Source organism: Phacochoerus africanus, chromosome 13, assembly GCF_016906955.1.
Source record: "Phacochoerus africanus isolate WHEZ1 chromosome 13, ROS_Pafr_v1, whole genome shotgun sequence".
NCBI lineage: Eukaryota > Metazoa > Chordata > Mammalia > Artiodactyla > Suidae > Phacochoerus > Phacochoerus africanus.
Window position 1 is genome coordinate 457,297 of NC_062556.1, and position 17,197 is coordinate 474,493.

At 50.5% G+C, this 17,197-nt stretch overlaps 1 protein-coding gene across 2 annotated transcripts in view; it reads left to right on the forward strand.

The window, feature by feature from the left end:
- The window catches only part of MPHOSPH8 (M-phase phosphoprotein 8), a 32,625-nt gene that overhangs the window by 3,174 nt on the left and 12,254 nt on the right, over positions 1–17,197 (forward strand). For both annotated transcript variants that reach the window (XM_047756402.1, XM_047756401.1), the window contains exons 2-5: positions 2,308–2,463; positions 8,061–8,879; positions 11,885–11,984; positions 12,862–13,119. In XM_047756402.1, the coding sequence (XP_047612358.1) occupies positions 2,308–2,463; positions 8,061–8,879; positions 11,885–11,984; positions 12,862–13,119 (1,333 nt within the window). The remainder of the gene's footprint in view (positions 1–2,307; positions 2,464–8,060; positions 8,880–11,884; positions 11,985–12,861; positions 13,120–17,197) is intronic.

Below are 17,197 nucleotides of genomic sequence, written 5' to 3' on the forward strand. Positions count from 1 at the left end.
TTTGTTTTAATAGTCCATGTGTAAGTGCGATCACATAGTTTTTATTTTTCTTTGACCTATTTCACTGTTCATAATGCCCTTGAGGTCCATCCATGTTGTTGTAAATGGCTAGGTTTCTCCGTGTGTGTGTGTGTGTGTCTGTGTCTTTTTGTCTTATTAGGGCTGCACCTGTGCCATGTGGAGGTTCCCAGGTTAGGGGTCGAATCGGAGCTACACCTGCTGACCTACCCCACAGCTCACAGCAACACCAGATCCTTAACCCACTGAGTGAGGCCAGGGATCGAACCCGCAACCTCATGGTTCCCAGTCGGATTCGTTCCTGCTGCGCCACAACGGGAACTCCTAGGTTTCATTTTTAATGACTGAATAATATTCCATTGTGTATGTATGTGATGGATATGATTAGATGTGTAAGATATGTGTGTATGCGCGCGCGCGCACACACACACATACACACACTACATTTTCTTGATTTGTTGGACATTTAGGTTGTTTCCGTTTTTGGACTATTGTAAATTATGCTGCAGTGAACATGGCGGTACATGTATCTTTTTGAGTTAGTGTTTACATTTTTTTTTTTTTTTGATAAATACCAGAAGTGGGATTGCTGAATCATATAGTGGGGTTTTTTTGTTGGTTTTTGTTTATATATTTGTTTATTTGTTTTATGGCTGCACCCACGGCATATGGACTGGGACTGAATTCCCAGGCCAGGGACTGAATTCAAGCCACAGCTGTGACCTACAACTCAGCTGTGGCACTGCTGGATCCTTAATCCTCTGTTCCCAGGCCAGGATGGAACCCTCAGAGCAACCTGAGCCACTGCAATCAGATTCTTAACCCACTGTGCCGCAGCGAAAACTGTGGTAGTTCTGTTTTTAATTTTTTTTGTTTACTTATTTATTATTGCTGCATCCACTGCATGTGGCAGTTCCTGGGCCAAGGTTAGAAGCTGCCCCACAGCATTGACCTGTGATATTGCAGTGACAACACTGAATCCGTAACCTGCTGCACCATATAGCATAGGGAAGTTCCCCAGCCAGGGATCAAATCCCAGCTGCAGCTGCAGCAATGCTGGATCCTTAACCCACTAGACAACAGTGGGAACTCCTTGTTTGTAATTTTTTGAAGGTCTCACATTACTGTCTTCTGGTGGCCATACTAATTTACATTCTCATCCCAGTATGTAAGAGTTCCCTTTTCTCCACATCTTCGTAAAAACTTGATATTTCTTTTCTTTTCTTTTGGTTTTGTTTTTTGTTTGTTTTTGGTCTTTTTAGGCCTGCACTCATGGCATATAAAGTTCCCAGGCTAGGGGTCAAACTGGAGCTGCAGCTGCTGGCCTACACCACAGCGACAGCAACGCTAGATCTGAGCCACCTCTGTGACCTGCACAGCTCACAGCAATGCTGGATCCTTTAACCCACTGATGGAGGCCAGGGATTGAACCCTCATCCTCATGGATACTAGTTGGGCCTAGTTCCTGAGCCACAACAGGAACTCCCAGTATTTCTTTTTTTCTAAGGATGGCCATTTTCACAGGTGTGAGGTAGTATTTCATTGTGGTTTGAGCTGCGTTTCCCTGATGGTTAGTGATGTTGAGCATCTTTTCAGCTGCTTTTCAGCGGTCTGTATGTCTGTTAGTTCTTCTGCCCCTTTCTTCTTCTTTCTTTCTTTTTTTTTTTTTTTTGGCTGTGCCCTTGCCATGTGGATCCTGGGCCAGGGGCTGAACCCATGCCACAGCAGTGACCAGTGATGCTGCAGTGACTGTATATTTTGCATATTGACTCTTTTATTTATTTATTTATTTTTTTGTCTTTTTGCCTTTTCTTGAGCTGCTCCCACAGCATATGGAGGTTCCCAGGCTAGGGGTCGAATTGGAGATGTAGCCACCCACCTACACCAGAGCCACAGCAACTCGGAATCCGAGCCACGTCTGCCACCTACACCACAGCTCATGGCAACGCCGGATCCTTAACCCACTGAGTGAGACCAGGGATCGAACCTGCAACCTCATGGTTCCTTGTCAGATTCGTTTCCGCTGCACCGTGACGGGAACTCCTGATTGGTCATTTTTGCTCCACTGTGATGAGTGACTGCCCTGTGAGGGAGAAAGTGCAGCTGGATTTGGATTGGATGTACTTTTATTATTTGTTTTAAGGGCTTCACAAATGATCTCAGGAGACGAACATTCTCTGTCCTGGTCTCAGTCTCCATTTCCAGTTGGGTGAAGGATCCTCAGCCGCCGGGTGTCTGGAGTGTAATCAGCGTCGTGCTTTATTTGCCTGCTGTTAACTTCTCTAACAGGGTAAGATCCTGTACAAAGTTCGATGGAAAGGATACACGTCGGACGATGACACCTGGGAGCCCGAGGTTCACCTGGAGGACTGCAAAGAAGTGCTTCTAGAATTCAGGAAGAAAGTTGCAGACAACAAAGCCAAGCCCGTCAAGAAAGACATCCAGGTATCGGATTTTATCTCCTCGTGTCTTCGTCACATAATAAGCTTTAGAAATGTCAGTGATTTACAGAATGCGCAGTAAGGAGTTCACAGCTAATGAGAGAGGCTCCGCTCTCCTTCTGTCAGATTTGTGGATCCAGTTGGTTCTCGCAGAACGCTCTCATTGGTTTTTGCCAGACTCTTCTCTCTGCAGCTGATGGCAGTTGACAGGCAGGCAGTTGGGACAGGTCATTAATATTTTCCTTTCAGGTAAGAGTAAGATGAAAGTGGGGAGAAAAAGACCTGTGTCTGCCCAGGTTGTGAGAGAGCATCGTGGTTTTGTGAACCTGAGGAATTTTTTGTTTTCATGTTACCACTACAGATGCAATGCATACTTTTTTTTTTTAAATCAGCATTATTAAGCTATTGTCCATCTGGTTTTTCTAATTAACAGAATTCTTAGATCACTTTATAAAGCTGTGGATGTTAATCTGCCTCAGATTATTCATAGGTCTGGTCATCTACGTCTTTTCTATTTGCACTTGAGTTTTTAGCTGCCTTACTGCCTTTTGGTAGCTCTTACTGAGGGTGGGAAACAGTGAGCTGAAGTTCTCAGCAGCAGTTTGGAGAAGGACGTGGTGAGGGTCTGACGAGGGATAATGTTAAAGCTGAAGCACAGGTTTCGGTTAAGTTCCCTTCTGTGGATTCATCCATTCTTTTGTTCTTTTTTTTTTTTTCTTTTTAGGGCCACACCTGCAGCACATGGAGGTTCCCAGGCTCGGGGTCCAGTCAGAGGTATAGCCCCCCGGCCGACACCACAGCCACAGCAACCTGGGATCCAAGGCGTGTCTGTGACCTACACCACAGCTCACGGCAACGCCGGATCCTTAACCCACTGAGCAAGGGCAGGGACCGAACCCGCAACCTCATGGTTCCTAGTCGGATTCGAACCACTGCGCCACGACGGGAGCTCCCATTGTTTTGTCGTTGATTCTCATATTTCATGCGTTATTGAATTGGCTCTATTTATTTATTTTTTAAATGATTTTTATTTTTTCCACCATAACTGGTTTACGGTGTTCTGTCAGTTTTCTCCTGTACAGCATGGTGACCCAGTCATACATAAATATATACATTCTTTTTCCCACATTATCACTCTCCATTGTAAGTGACTAGATATAGTTCCGAATTGGCTTTATTTATTTATCAATCTTGTTAGAATTTCACATTTTTCTTGTAAGTTTCCCATTTTTTCTTGTAATTTTCTTTCTTCTTCTTTTTTTTTTTTTTGTCTTATTAGGGCCACACCCATGGCATATGGAGGTTCCCAGGCTAGGAATCGAATAGGAGCTACAGCTGCCAGCCTACACCACAGCCACAGCAATGCCAGATCAGAGCCGCATCTGTGACCTACACCACAGCTCATGACAACGCCGGATCATTTAATCCACTGAGCAAGGCCAGGGATTGAACCTGCAACCTCCTGGTTCCTAGTCAGATTTGTTTCCACTGTGCCATGATGGGAACTCCTTTTCTTGTAATTTTCATGTAAAGCTTGTCTTTATAAATTGAATCTACTCTTACTCAAATTCTTTCTTGTGGTTTTCTTTTTCACTCCAATTCAGCCCCTAGCCTGGGAACTCCCATATGCTGTGGGTGCAGCCCTTAAAAAAAAACACTTAGTACTTTTTAAATGACCCAAACAGTATTAGGACTCGACTGTGTGTAGCGTTGTTAGTAGTAATAGCAGTGATGGAGGCAGGATCTGTTTACCCAGCACTTTGTCTGTAGGTGCCACATAGTGAGCCAGCACTTGTAGGGATTAAAATGAGAAACTGAGGCTTAGAGGAGTTAAGTGATGAGCCCAAGTCCACCTGATAAAGCCAGACAGCTATACTCCTTTTTTTTTTTTTTTTTTTTCCTGTCTTTTTAGGGCAGCCCCACATATGGAAGTTCCCAGGCTAGGTGTCAAATCAGAGCTGTAATTGCTTGCCTGTGCCACAGCCACAGCAAAGTAGGATCCAAGGCACGTCTGCAGCCTACACCACAGCTCATGGCAACAGTGGATCCTTAACCCCCTAAACAAGGCCAGGGATTGAACCTGCATCCTCATGGATGCTAGCCAGATTCGTTGCCACTGAGCCACAGCGGGAACTCTAGCAGCTACACTCTTTGTATGTGTATGTATGTAAACTTACCATCATTATTTAAATTTTTTTTTCTTTTATTTTTTGGCCGTCCCTTGGCTAATGGAGTTCCCAGGCCAGTGTTCAGATCTGAGCCCCGTTGCCACCTATGCCACAGCTGCAGCAACTCTGGATCCTTAAACCACTGAGCTAGGCCAGGGCTTGAATCTGCATCCAGGGCTGCAGAGAAATTTTTGAAGTATAGTTGATTTACACCAGTGTGATAGTTTCTGCTCTAAGGCGGCTGTGCTGTTAACCACTGTGGTAAGTTTTCTTTTGGTTTGGGCTGTACTTTGAAATCCATTTACAAGAGCGGAATTACCAGTTTTTTAAATGTATACTGTAGTGGCAGGGTCTGTACCCTTCAGTACTTCTTAAATTTTTGTAAAGGAAATCCTTTACACAGTGAGTTCAGGAGTTCCCATCGGGGCTCAGCAGTTATCGAACCTGACTAGCATCCATGAGGACGTGTGTTCAAACCCTGGCCTCACTCAGTGGGTTAAGGATCCAGCGTTGCCGTGAGCTGTGGTGTAGGTGGCAGATGAGGCTTGGATCCTGCGATGCTGTGGCTGTGGCGGAGGCCAGCAGTTACAGCTCTGATTAGACCCCTAGCCTGGCAACCTCCATATGCTGCAGGTGTGGCCCTAAAAAGACAAAAAAACCAACATGAGTTCAGATTAGAGTCTTTTTTCCTTAAGTTTTTTGCTGTGTTTGACCTCACTTTTCTGAAGTGGGTGCCCACTCCTTCCTTCCTATTTCTGTCCCTAAAAACACTAAACAGACACAGGTGCACCTGTCTTATTAAGTGCTTGGTTCTTACTTCTTTCGGTTTAGACATTTGGATTGAAATCTTCATAAACTGTATTTCTAACTTTTTTTTTTATTGTGTTTTTTGTAAGACAAGCTTTTTTGCTGAAACTTCTCCCAAGAAGCCGTGTCTTCCAGAACACGGGTGTTACTGTCCCTTTCCCTTTACCCCGGCTCTGCTTTAACCTACCTTGCAGTTCTCTTGATTTAAAACTATTGGCGATCTGAATGATAGACTCTGTTTGAGAGTTATTCTTTTCTTTCTTTTTCTTTTTAGGGCCACACCTATGGCATATGGAAGTTCCCAGGCTTGGGGTTGAATTGGAGCTGCAGTTGGGCCTTCGCCCCAGCCACAGAAACGCAGGATCCGAGCTGTGTCTGTGGTCTTATACCACGGCTTATAGCAACACCAGATCCTTAACCCACTGAGTGAGACCAGGGATTGAACCCATATCCTCATGGATGCTAGTCAGGTTCTTAACCCACCGGCCCACAACAGGAACTCCAAGGCTATTCTTCTTTTTTTTGTGTGTCTTTTCTAGGGCTGCGCCCAAGGCATATGGAGGTTCCCAGGCTAGGGGTCTAATGGGAGCTGTAGCTGCCAGCCTACATCATAGCCACAGCAACACCAGATCCAAGCCGAGTCTGCAATGTATACTACAGCTCACGGCAATGCCGGATCCTTAACCCACTGAGCGAGGCCAGGGATCGAACCCTCAACCTCATGGTTCCTCGTCAGATTTGTTTCCACTGGGCCACGACAGGAACTATCCTCATTCTTTTGTAAGGATCAGCAGACTGTGAGCCCAGTGAGCCACCAGGGAACTCCTTAACATCCTCTAGTGTCCAGTCATATGTTCAGTGTCCCCCACTTGTCTCAGAAGCAAAACAGACCACATCTTTTTGTTGCTTTGATTGAATTGGGATTTGACAAAGGTTTGCAGGGTGTATATCACTGAAAATTTATAAATCTCTTTTAATCTATAATGACTTCTAACCTTCCCTCCCCCCCCCATCCTGTTCATTTTTCTGTAGAATTTCCTATATTCTGGGTTTGGCTTGAGTGCACAGTATTTTTAACATGTTCTGCTATTCCCTGTTTTCATGTGAACTTGTAGCTAGATATAGAAGCAGGATTATAGTATTGGTTTGTTTATTTATTTGCTTTTTAGGGCCATACCCACGGCATGTGGGGGTTCCCAGACTAGGGGTCGAATCAGAGCTGTAGCTGCTGGCCTAAACCACAGCTACAGCAGTGCGGGATCTGAAACTCATCTGCGACCTACACCACAGCTCACAGCAACGCTGGATCCTTAACCCACTGAGGGAGACCACGGATCGAAGCTGCGTCCTCATGGATCCTAGTCAGATTCGTTTCTGCTGCAGGTGGCATTCATTTCTTAGGCACCATAGGGAAAACTTTTTTCTTTTTTGAAAATTTAAAAAAAGCATTTTTGGGGTGGGGCTTGTCAGAAGCATGTGGAAGTTCCTGGACCAGGGATGGAACCCATGCCACAGCAGTGACAGTGCTGTATCCTTAGCCTGCTAGGCCACCAAGGAACTCCAGAAAACTTAAAAATACACCTATCCTTTCCTTCCTTTTTTTCCCACCCCAAGTCATTTGGAAGGGAATTTGGAGAAACGGGAACTGAAAATGCTTTGCATAGTGGTTTTTTGTTTTTTGTTTTTTGTTTTGTCTTTTGCCTTTTCTTGGGACGTTCCCGAGGCATATGGAGGTTCCCAGGCTAGGGGTCTAATTGGAGCAGTAGCCACCAGCCTACCCCAGAGCCACAGCACTGCAGAATCCGAGCTGAGCCGCGACCTACACCACAGCTCATGGCAACACCGGATCCTTAACCCACTGAGCAAGGCCAGGGATCGAACCTGCAACCTCATGGTTCCTAGTCGGATTTGTTAACCACTGCGCCACGACGGGAACTCCCAAAATCTTTTTTTTTTGTCTTTTGTCTTTTTGTTGTTGTTGTTGTTGTTGTCTATTTCTTGGGCCGCTCCCACAGCATATGGAGGTTCCCAGGCTAGGGGTTGAATCGGAGCTGTAGCCACCGGCCTACGCCAGAGCCACAGCAACGCGGGATCCGAGCCGCGTCTGCAACCTACATCACAGCTCACGGCAACGCCGGATCGTTAACCCACTGAGCAAGGGCAGGGACCGAACCTGCAACCTCATGGTTCCTAGTCGGATTCGTTAACCACTGCGCCACGACGGGAACTCCCCCAAAATCTTAAAAAATCTTTGTGTTTGCATTTGTCACTTTTTTGGCAACAAATAAAGTCTATACAAATTACTTGCTATTTTGGAAATTTTGGCGTTGGAGACGTATGCCACCCTCAGCACAGATAATGGCATCGTTCGCTGCCCTCAGTTGGGACAGTTTCTGTCCCTCTGTGTCGATCTGTCCCCTTGGATTGCCGCTTAATGTCACCACCTAGTCCTCCTATGTGTTAAATCAAACGTAGAAGTAACGTTATACCATTTCAATTTGGGTAAGTAATTTCGAGGAGTTGAGAGAGCACTCCCTCTTAGGTTTAATTAGTACCACTTTTCAAAACCTTCACCGTTGCTGTGCCAGTGAGTAATGAGTATTTAAATCTTTTTTATGCTTTATAGAGACTCACCTTAAATAATGACATATTTGAGGCAAACTCGGATAGTGATCAACAAAGCGAGACCCAAGAAGACACTTCTCCGAAGAAGAAAAAGAAAAAACTACGGCCCAGAGAAGAGAAGAGCCCAGAGGATCTGAAAAAGAAAAAGGCAAAGTCTGGGAAAGCCAAAGATAAACCCAAAACAGACCTGGAGAGCTCCTCTGAAAGCTCGGTTTTTGATTTAAGGACAAAGAAAAGAATTTTGGAGGCCAGAGAAGAATTAAAGGAATCCAAAAAGCCCAAGAAAGATGACATAAGAGAAAGTAAGGAGTTAAGGAAAGGTAAGAAGGGCGAAGTAAGAGATTTAAAGGCTAACATAAGAGAAGACTCCAAAGAAGAGAGAAAGGCAAAGAAAGAGAAGTGTGTGGCCCCGCCGCTGGGACCTGAGTCGACCGCGCTGGGCGGGTCCCCGTTTCAGGAGGCGGACAGTGAAGACTCCCAGCCTGAGCACAGGGAAGAGAAACAGACGAAAGGGGCGAAGGATAAAGCCGCGCCAGATGCCCTGCCCGAGGCCGGATTCGAGCAACAGCAGGACGGCGCTCTCAGTGCTGACGAGGAGGATGCCAGAGCCAAGAGGAAGAAGAAGAAACCGAGAAAGACAGAGGAACCTAAAGAGAGCAGGACGCCGGAGAACAAGAGCCCCCTCTCGGAGAAGAAACCGGTGCAGAAGAAGCAGAGGAATCAAGACAGGGGCAGAAGTGGCGCCGAGGCGGAGAAGCTGGCGCCCGCGTCGCCCCCCGCGCAGAGCGGCTCCCGACCGGGTGCGGATTCCCCGGAGGAGGTGAGTGCAGGGCAGGGCGGGGACTCGAGGCCCGTGGTTCCCGTCTGACAGAGCTCAGCCCTGTCCCCGTCAAGCTGGCGCTCTTTCGGTGCACAGTGTCACAGGTAGCGCAGAGGAAGCAAACGGTGAAGCCGCAGGCCCACCTGTTTTTCACTGATCGAAGGTCTGGCTCAGCCCGGAGCCGAGCAAGCCTGTCGGCACCCGTGTTTCAACAGCATCTGCTCACCTCGTGTCTCTGTGCCACAGTCTGGTCATTCTCACGATGTTTCACCTTTCCCGTTATTGCTGCATTTGTGGTGATCTGGGGTCGGCGCTTAGGTGTTGCTGCCGCAAAAAGGTGAGGACCCACCGAAAGCTCAGAGGATGCTTGGCACTTGTCAGCAGTGGAGCGGTTTTGAGTTGAGGTGTGGACGGTTCTTTAGACATGATGCTGTCGCACACTTAGACTGTAGAGTCGTGCAGACGTAGCTGTTACGTGCACTTGGAAACCGAAAAGTTGTGACTCTCTTTGTCTCATTCTTGGCTTTATTACACCGATCTAGAACCGAACCGGCCGTGTCTCTGAGGTGTGCCCGTAGGAGAAGTTTTTCTGTCGTTAGTGTTAACAGTGTGTCGGGAGGAAGACACTCCCTCCACCTTCTAGGTCCTTCTGGCCGCTCTAGCGTTAAGTGGACCTGAGGCAGACTAACAGGAGAAAATCAAACCGAAGTTTACACCTGGTCTGCCCAGGAGAGACCCAGGAAAACAGAGTGACTCACCTGGACGGGCCAGGCCCCCGCCGCCAACACCGTTCGCAGCCGGAGACCCCAGAGGGTGTTGGGGGGCAGTTCTGGGAGGACGGGGAGAGCACAGTCACAGGGCCAGGCTGCTCGGCCTCCTCCCGTCCTTGCCGTCTCTGTCGATGGCTTCTGGACCCTGGGGACAGTTCCCTTGCAAACGCAGGTGTTTCTCAAAGGGGGAACCCCTTCTCGGCGCGCAGTTTTTCCCACGCCTGCCGTTTCTTTGACAGTAACCAGCTTAAAGCAATTCATGTGCCAAAGAGCCGCATCTGGGGGTGCAGATTCCGCTGGCCCGGCAAGTGTGACCAGAGGGGGCGGTTGGCTGCTCCCGAGGCGCCGCAGCTTTCACTTGAGTCCCACCCTGCCGCCTTCTGGACCGACTGCAGCCAGAAAACGGGGGCCAGGATTTCTTAGAGGCACTCAGATGCCGAGTAGCATAAAGCAAATGGCTTTATTAGCTTAATACCCGACTTGATACTTTCCCTGTTAACGGAAAAATATACCACTTTTTACTTAAATACTAGTGCAGGGCATACTAACCTTCAAAGTGATTTAGTTCTTGGAAACATGTTTAACAGAGTTCATCTCTCTATTGCAGTTTTATATGTTTTTTCAAAGTGGAAATATTTTGAAAAGATGCATGTGTGTAATATGGACGAAGGGTTATTTTAAAAGGTCTTTTTTTTTTCCATCCATTATTCCCAGTGTTGTGGGTTTATCTTAAGGAAATCATTTTAGAGTGGAGGGAAAGCTGTGTATACAGAGGCATTTACGGCAGTGTTGTCTTCACTAAAACCAAAAGCTGCACAGTGAAGCCGGTGTACTCATGCCTGGCTTTGGTGAAGGAAGGTGCAGCCTCTGCCCGTCGAAGGAGGACGGGTGACTCCTGCTCTGAAACCCACGGCTCCCTCCCCGAAGGGCTTTAGCAAAGCAGCTGTAAAGGCCGGGTGAGGCGTTCCCGTCTTGGCTCAGTGGTTAACGAATCCGACTAGGAACCATGAGGTTGCGGGTTCGTTCGATCCTTGCCCTCGCTCAGTGGGTTGAGGATCCGGCGTTGCCGTGAGCTGTGCCGTAGGCCCGCAGCTACAACTCCAGTTAGACTTTTGCCGAGGGTGAGGCCCTAGAAAAGACAAAATAAAAATAAAAGAATAAGGGCCGGGTGAGGGGTGGGGGCCTGCAGGGCACGGTTCTCTGACGGGCAGATGGTGAGGTTGCGGGGTCCCCGGGCTTTAGTCCTGAGGCCCCGGGAGGCCTGGGGACTGTGTGCTGAGCTCGTCAGGTATTAGCGTCTTCCATTTGGGCTGGGTTCTCACACCTGCAGACCTCGGCACACGGGCGTCCGATGCTGTGACCTCCTTACTGGAGAGGGGCGCTGCAGCAGGGCACGCAGGGCGGGTCCGCCCCAGGTCACACCACTCTCACCCGTGTCCTGCCAGGAGGGGACTGTTACGGAGCCATGGAAGTATTGCTCATGAAGTCGACATAGCAAAAGTGAAAGTATGACTTAGGAAGTCGACATAGCAAAAATGGAAACGTTTACAAACGTTATGGTGAAGAAAACTGCAAACACAACACAGTCAAGTAGAAATATCTGTGCGGTGTAATAAAGGTGAGGGTGCAAATGAAATTATCTTTAAAATCACAGAGTTGAGAAGGAAGAATGTGGAGAATTAGAATAATCGTGTTCAGTTAGTAGGAGTCCAGGTGAAAAATGTTTGGCGATTTCTTTTTTTTAATTATTAAAAAAGTTCTTCAAAGAGAGTGAGGAGGAGGAGTTTCTGTTGTGGCGCAGAGGAAAGGAACCCGACTAGGATCCGTGAGGATGGGGTTCGACCCCCGGCCTCGCTCCGTGGGTTGGGGATCTGGCGTCACCGTGAGCTGTGGTGGAGGCCGCAGACGTGGCTCGGATCCTGCGTGGCTGTGGCTGTGGTGGAGGCTGGCAGCTGCAGCTCTCATTTGAGCCCAGCCTGGGAACCTCCATCTGCCGCCGGTGCGGCCCTAAAAAGGCCCAAAAAACCCGCCCCCAAAAAACCCCGCAAAGAGAGCGAGGAAATGTGGTGCTGGGTGTCGAATGTGCTCTTTTGGAGGCGGAGGCGGAGGGTAAGTAGCAGAAGCACAGCTCGGCCATCAGCTCACAAGGGCCGGGGGCGGGGGGCCGGGCACCGGCTTTCCGAATCAGTGTCAGCTCCGTCCGTCCTTACCTGGGCTCTCACGTGTCTTTTTCAGGAGAAAGAGACCCAAAAAAATGAACCCAAAGAAAAATACCAGAAAAGGCAGGATTTGGACAAGGACGAAAAAGGCCGAAGAGAGCCCAAGGCCTTGAAGCGTGAGTGCCAACACTGGCTTCCCTGGGCCTTCGGACGGGAGGCTGGGCCCTTGTCAGAGCTGGGAGTTTGGACCCTCCCGCGGCTCTCGTTCCCTAGTTCCCTTCACTTGTTGTGCAGTCATGTGCCGATGTCATCTCGCTCCCCTTCCGCGCACCGCGTTCTTTCTCCTGAGTACGCGGTGGAAAACAGCATCCTGACGTTTCGTAACACGAACTCAGTTATGACGGGAAAGCGAGAGAGGGTCTTTTGCCGTGGCTGCTCCTGCAGACTCTACTGTGTGACACAGTTACTGCATGTAGCTCCGCGTCATTCGTATAAACACAGCGAATGAACCTTTTGATTCTGTCGGGATGTAGCTTAACTGCGGATCCGTAGGGAGGCCCCGGGGACCGCCCTTCTGCTCCTGTCTTTGCTGAGACGCCGGCTGGGTGCTCACAGCGCCAGGTGAGGCGGTGCAGGCGCACCGTCAGGTTGCTGGCCTCGCGCGTGTCTCCCGTACGCCGCCCGAGACCTTTCCTGCGTGTGATCTGGTGCTGGGCAGTCGTCTCGGCAGAGGCCCCGTTGCTGCGTGGCTCCGATCATCCGGAGGCTCCTGTCTTCTGTAGGCCTTTGTCTAAACTGGAAGGAGCTCCGAAGCCTCGTCGGCTAGCCGCTGAGGGTGGACGTCCTGGCTCACAGGGAGCGGCCGTGGGAAGGCCGGCTGCAGCCCCGTCAGGGCCTCAGTAGTAAATCTGAGCAGGCTTTACAGCCAAGGCAGGTGGTAGTAAGAATTCAGAAAATAGGTTTTTTAACCCTACTAACCCAGGTTTTCTTTTGATTCCAACAGAAATTTGTGACTCGTATTTATTATTATCAGTTTTCTTTTTTTTCCACTAGCATTTAAGGAAATCAGAAATGCATTTGATTTATTTAAATTAACTCCCGAAGAAAAAAATGATTCTCCTGAGAATAGTCGGAAAAGAGAAGAAATACCACCGGATTGTCAAGTCACCGAGGATCAGAAGAGCAAGGAGAACAAGCAGGCCCTTAAAGGAAGGAGAGGCGCTCGAGATGAGGCCGACACGTGGGCCTTCATAGCTGCAGAAGGCGATCAGGAGGCTCTGGACAGCGTGTGCCCGGCGGACGAGAACCCTGGTGAGTGTGGGCATTGTGCCCAGTTCTTCCCTCTCCCCTGTCCTGCCCTGACGGTGGAGTGGGAGACTTTGAATCATTTCACACTGAAGACTTATAAATTATTCTCTGGTTTCTAAATTGATCAAAGAGATGTCTTCTGAATCCCTCTGATGTGTTCAGCACGCTGAGAAGTGGTCAGATTTCTGATTTGCTCCTTAACCTGCTGTTGCCAAGCCGTCTGAGTGTTTATCTTACCAGGTTTCTTTCAGAAAACTGTTCAATACAGACCTGCTTGTATGCTTGCCCTTGTCACTTGGCGGTGGCCTCTGCAGCCCTGAACTCATGTGCTGGGGGCGGGGAGGCGTGGAGAGAGGACAGGATAAGCAAGACGTCCGTCTGGCACAGCTTTGTGTACTCTGAGTGTTGTGAAACCCTCGGGAAGTGGGGAAATATTCTGCAGTATATGGCCAACCAGATAGTTTGAGGGGCCCCCTTATTGCAGAACAGCCAGGTCTCGGTGTACGAGGTCAAACAAGCTGGTGGAGACGTCGCCACGCCTGCAGGACGTGGGTTGCGCTGCTTTCGAGATCCCTGGTGATGAAGAGTAGGTCTGGCAGGTGCTGGGTCCAGCAAGCAGGGGGGCCTGGGGAGCCTCTGAAATGGGCTCCACGGCGGCAGGCTTAACGGCCAGGGCGCCCCGGTGCTGGGGGCACGGATCTCTGCTGCCCAACCAGATGCCGAACAGTTCCCGGAGCGGCCTCAGCACTCGGGCAGTCCAGGTGGTCTCGGCAGCCCGTGCACGCTCCAGGTGGTGTCCTTGAGCCTGTTCCTGCTGTGGGCACAGTGGGCAGACGTGAGGAGGTGAGGAGCCCCTCGGACCCCCTCCAACAGGAGAGCGTGGCTCTGGCCAGAAGTTGGTTCGTTGAAAGATGAATGGAGTAGACTGGCCTCTGGTGCTGTGAGTTAAGGGGGGAAGACTGAAGACTTTAAAGGTATTTCCGGTGAAAGAGAGATGTGATTATAGCTTAAAAAAATAAAAATTCTATGAGGATTTTCTTACAGATTTGAAAACAAATGGGAAATGTCACAAACATATAGTTTAACAAAACTGGCCCAGGGAGAAATGAGAAGTTGGATAGTCTTACGCTATTAAAGTGAAATAGTAACATACACATCATCTTAGAAACGTAGCAGTAGGACAGGTGGTAGCAGTAGGACAGGTGGTTTCGCGTGTAGGAAAGAGTTTATCAGACTTTACGACGTTGTCTTCCTGAGAGCAGGTGGGTTCTAGGAGCCCACTGTCACTTTAGTCCCCAAACCAAGCAGAACTGCTCGAGGAAGGGGCAGGACAGACCCAGCTACGTCGCTTGTGAACTCTGATGTGAAAACCCAGCCAGAGCAGGCGCAGGCTGGATCCAGAGCCCTGTAGACACAAAACCTCTCCTGCCTCTGTTGGCTGTTCCCTCGGAATTCAGTGAGTGAAGAGAAATTGATTTAAAGCATCTTGACCTTTAAAAACAAAACCTAGCAACTTAGAAATAAAAGGGAGTTTTGTCAATAGAGAGCTTTGAACCTTAGGCAAAAATCGGGTACTCCTGAGACCCTGGGAATGGTTCTTTCCGATCAGAGACATCCCAGGGATGCCTCGGTCCTGCTTTTATTCACCATTTGACTGAGGTCCAGGCAGCACGCGAAGACAGTGAAAAAGTGTGAGCCCCCCAGAAAAGGTCTCGGTTATCAGCTGGTGTCCCGTGTAGGTGTCACCCTCGCCCAGTGAAACCAGCAGGAGATGCCGTCCCTGCCGACCTGGCCCGTCCGCGGAGCTGGCCCTCCGAGGCGGCCGCGCGCAGGCCTCGGGGTCTGGACGCTGGACACGGGGAGCCCCTCGGTGGGGGTGGGGGCGGGGGCGGTGTGGCTCAGCCGGAGGGGTCTGTGCACCCCGACTCCCTCACCGACACCCCCGCAGGCCGCGCTTTCCCAGCTGCCTTGGCGCCCTGGCGCAGTCAGGGTGACACACAGCCGTTGCTGGGACCTGTTTTTACAAAAGTGAAAAAGCAAAACCAACAGGACATTTTTTTTTTTAGGATATGCGTATTTTGGCCAAACTTTGAAAAGAATGAAAGGGGATGACCGATGCACAGGGGGGATGGGGGGCGTCCTGTGCGGGTTCTGGGATCCAGCAGGTGCTGCCGTCACCGCCGCGCCCCTCGTGACGTCGCTTCTTTGAACTCGTGTCCAGCGTTTTCTTTCAAGTGGAGGGAAGGGGAGGGACCCGATGTCGCGCTCAGGCGCAGAGGCTTCCTGAGAGGACGAGGCGGCGCTGCCTCGCCGCCTCTGTAGCTTGTCTCCCTCCCAGGCCGCGTGTGCGGAGGCCAGGTTGGTGGTGGAGTAATCAGCTCTCCTCTGGGAAGGCCGCGCCGCCTGTCCCCTTCCCACTCCGGTTGTTGGGGACGTCGAGCCCAGCGAGTCCCCGCCGCGCGAGGAACGGGCGCCCCGGAGGCTGTGCTGTCTCCCAGGGGGGCGCCTGCTGCCTCCGCGCCAGAGCTCGCTCTCGTTAGCGAAGTAGAGTTGGGGTGCACGTTGGGTTAGTTTGGGGTATTGGGCAGCGTGATTCAGCTGTGTGTGTGTGAGGGGGTGTGTGTGTGTGAGGGGGTGTGTGTGTGTGAGGGGGTGTGTCTCCTCTGCAGGTGCTTTTCCATTCCTGTTGCTCCAAGATGCCCAGTGTCGGCGTGTAGGTCGCCGTGGGCCCCGCTCATCAGCTGCTTTGTGTCTGTGTGTGTGTCTGAGAGGCCAGGCCCCTCGTTTACCCTCCCCTCCCCTTAGGTAACCGTAAGAGTGTTTGCTGGGCCTGCGGGGCTTGTAAGCAAGTCCGGACGCCGCCTCTAAGTGCCATCGCGTGCTATTTGTCTTCCTCTGGCTTGAGCCGGTGCGGCGACCTCCAGGTCTGGGCGAGGTGCTGCAGATGGTCTCCGTTCCTCGGTCTGTGGCCGAGTGATGGCCCACTGTGTGTGTACACGTTTCGCCCTCCTCTGTCGGTGGGCGTCTGGGTCGCTCGCATTTCCTGGCTGCTGTGGGTAGTGTGCCGTGAACGCTGGGTGCCTGGATCTTTTCCGGTGAAGGTTTTCTCTGGATAGATGCCCAAGATTGCTGGATCACACGGTCGCTCTCTTTTTAGGTTTTAAGGAACCTCCTTACTGTTTGCCATCCTGACTGTACCAATTTTACCTTCCCGCCGACAGTGTAGGAGGGTTCCCTTTTCTCCACACCCTCGCCAGCGTTTATTGTTGGCAGACTTTTTTTTTTTTCCTGCCTTTTTCTTGAGCCGCTCCCTCGGCATACGGAGGTTCCCGGGCTAGGGGTCAAATCAGAGCTGTAGCCGCCGGCCTACACCAGAGCCACAGCCAGAGCCACAGCAGCGCGGGATCCGAGCCACGTCTGCAGCCACAGTTCACGGCAGCCTCGGATCCTTAACCCACTGAGCAAGGCCAGGGATCAAACCCTCAACCTCATGGTTCCTGGTTGGATTTGTGAACCCCTGCGCCACAACGGGAACTCCTGTTTGCAGACTTTTTGATGACGGCCATTCTGACTGGCGTTGGGCTTGTGTGTCTCTAACGTTCGAGACGTCCAGCATCTCTTCACGTGCCAGTTGCCCGTCTGTATTTAAACACTCTAACTCTTAACATCAAATGTTTGTGCTTTTTTTTCTTCCCCCTTTTCCATTTTAGGGCCGCACATGCGACATATGGACGTTCCCAGGCTCGGGACCGTAGTCACCGGCCTGCGCCGCAGCCACAGCGACGCAGGATCCAAGCCTGGTCTGCGACCTACTGCACAGCTCACAGCAACGCCTAATCCTTGACCCGCTGAGCGAGGCCAGGGATCAAACCCGCTTGCTCCTGAGTGCTAGTCGGAGTTGTTTCCGCTGAGCCGCGATGGGGACTCCTGTGCTGCTCGCTTGTTTAAACCGGACAGTCGTTTTGGACGCTTCTCAGACCCCCTCTGTGGCACTGCCAGTGGGGAATGGCATCTGGGTGGGAACCAGCCCTTGCTTCGTGTGTGGTGGGCTGATTCCAGGAGGACCTGGCCTGAGGGCAGG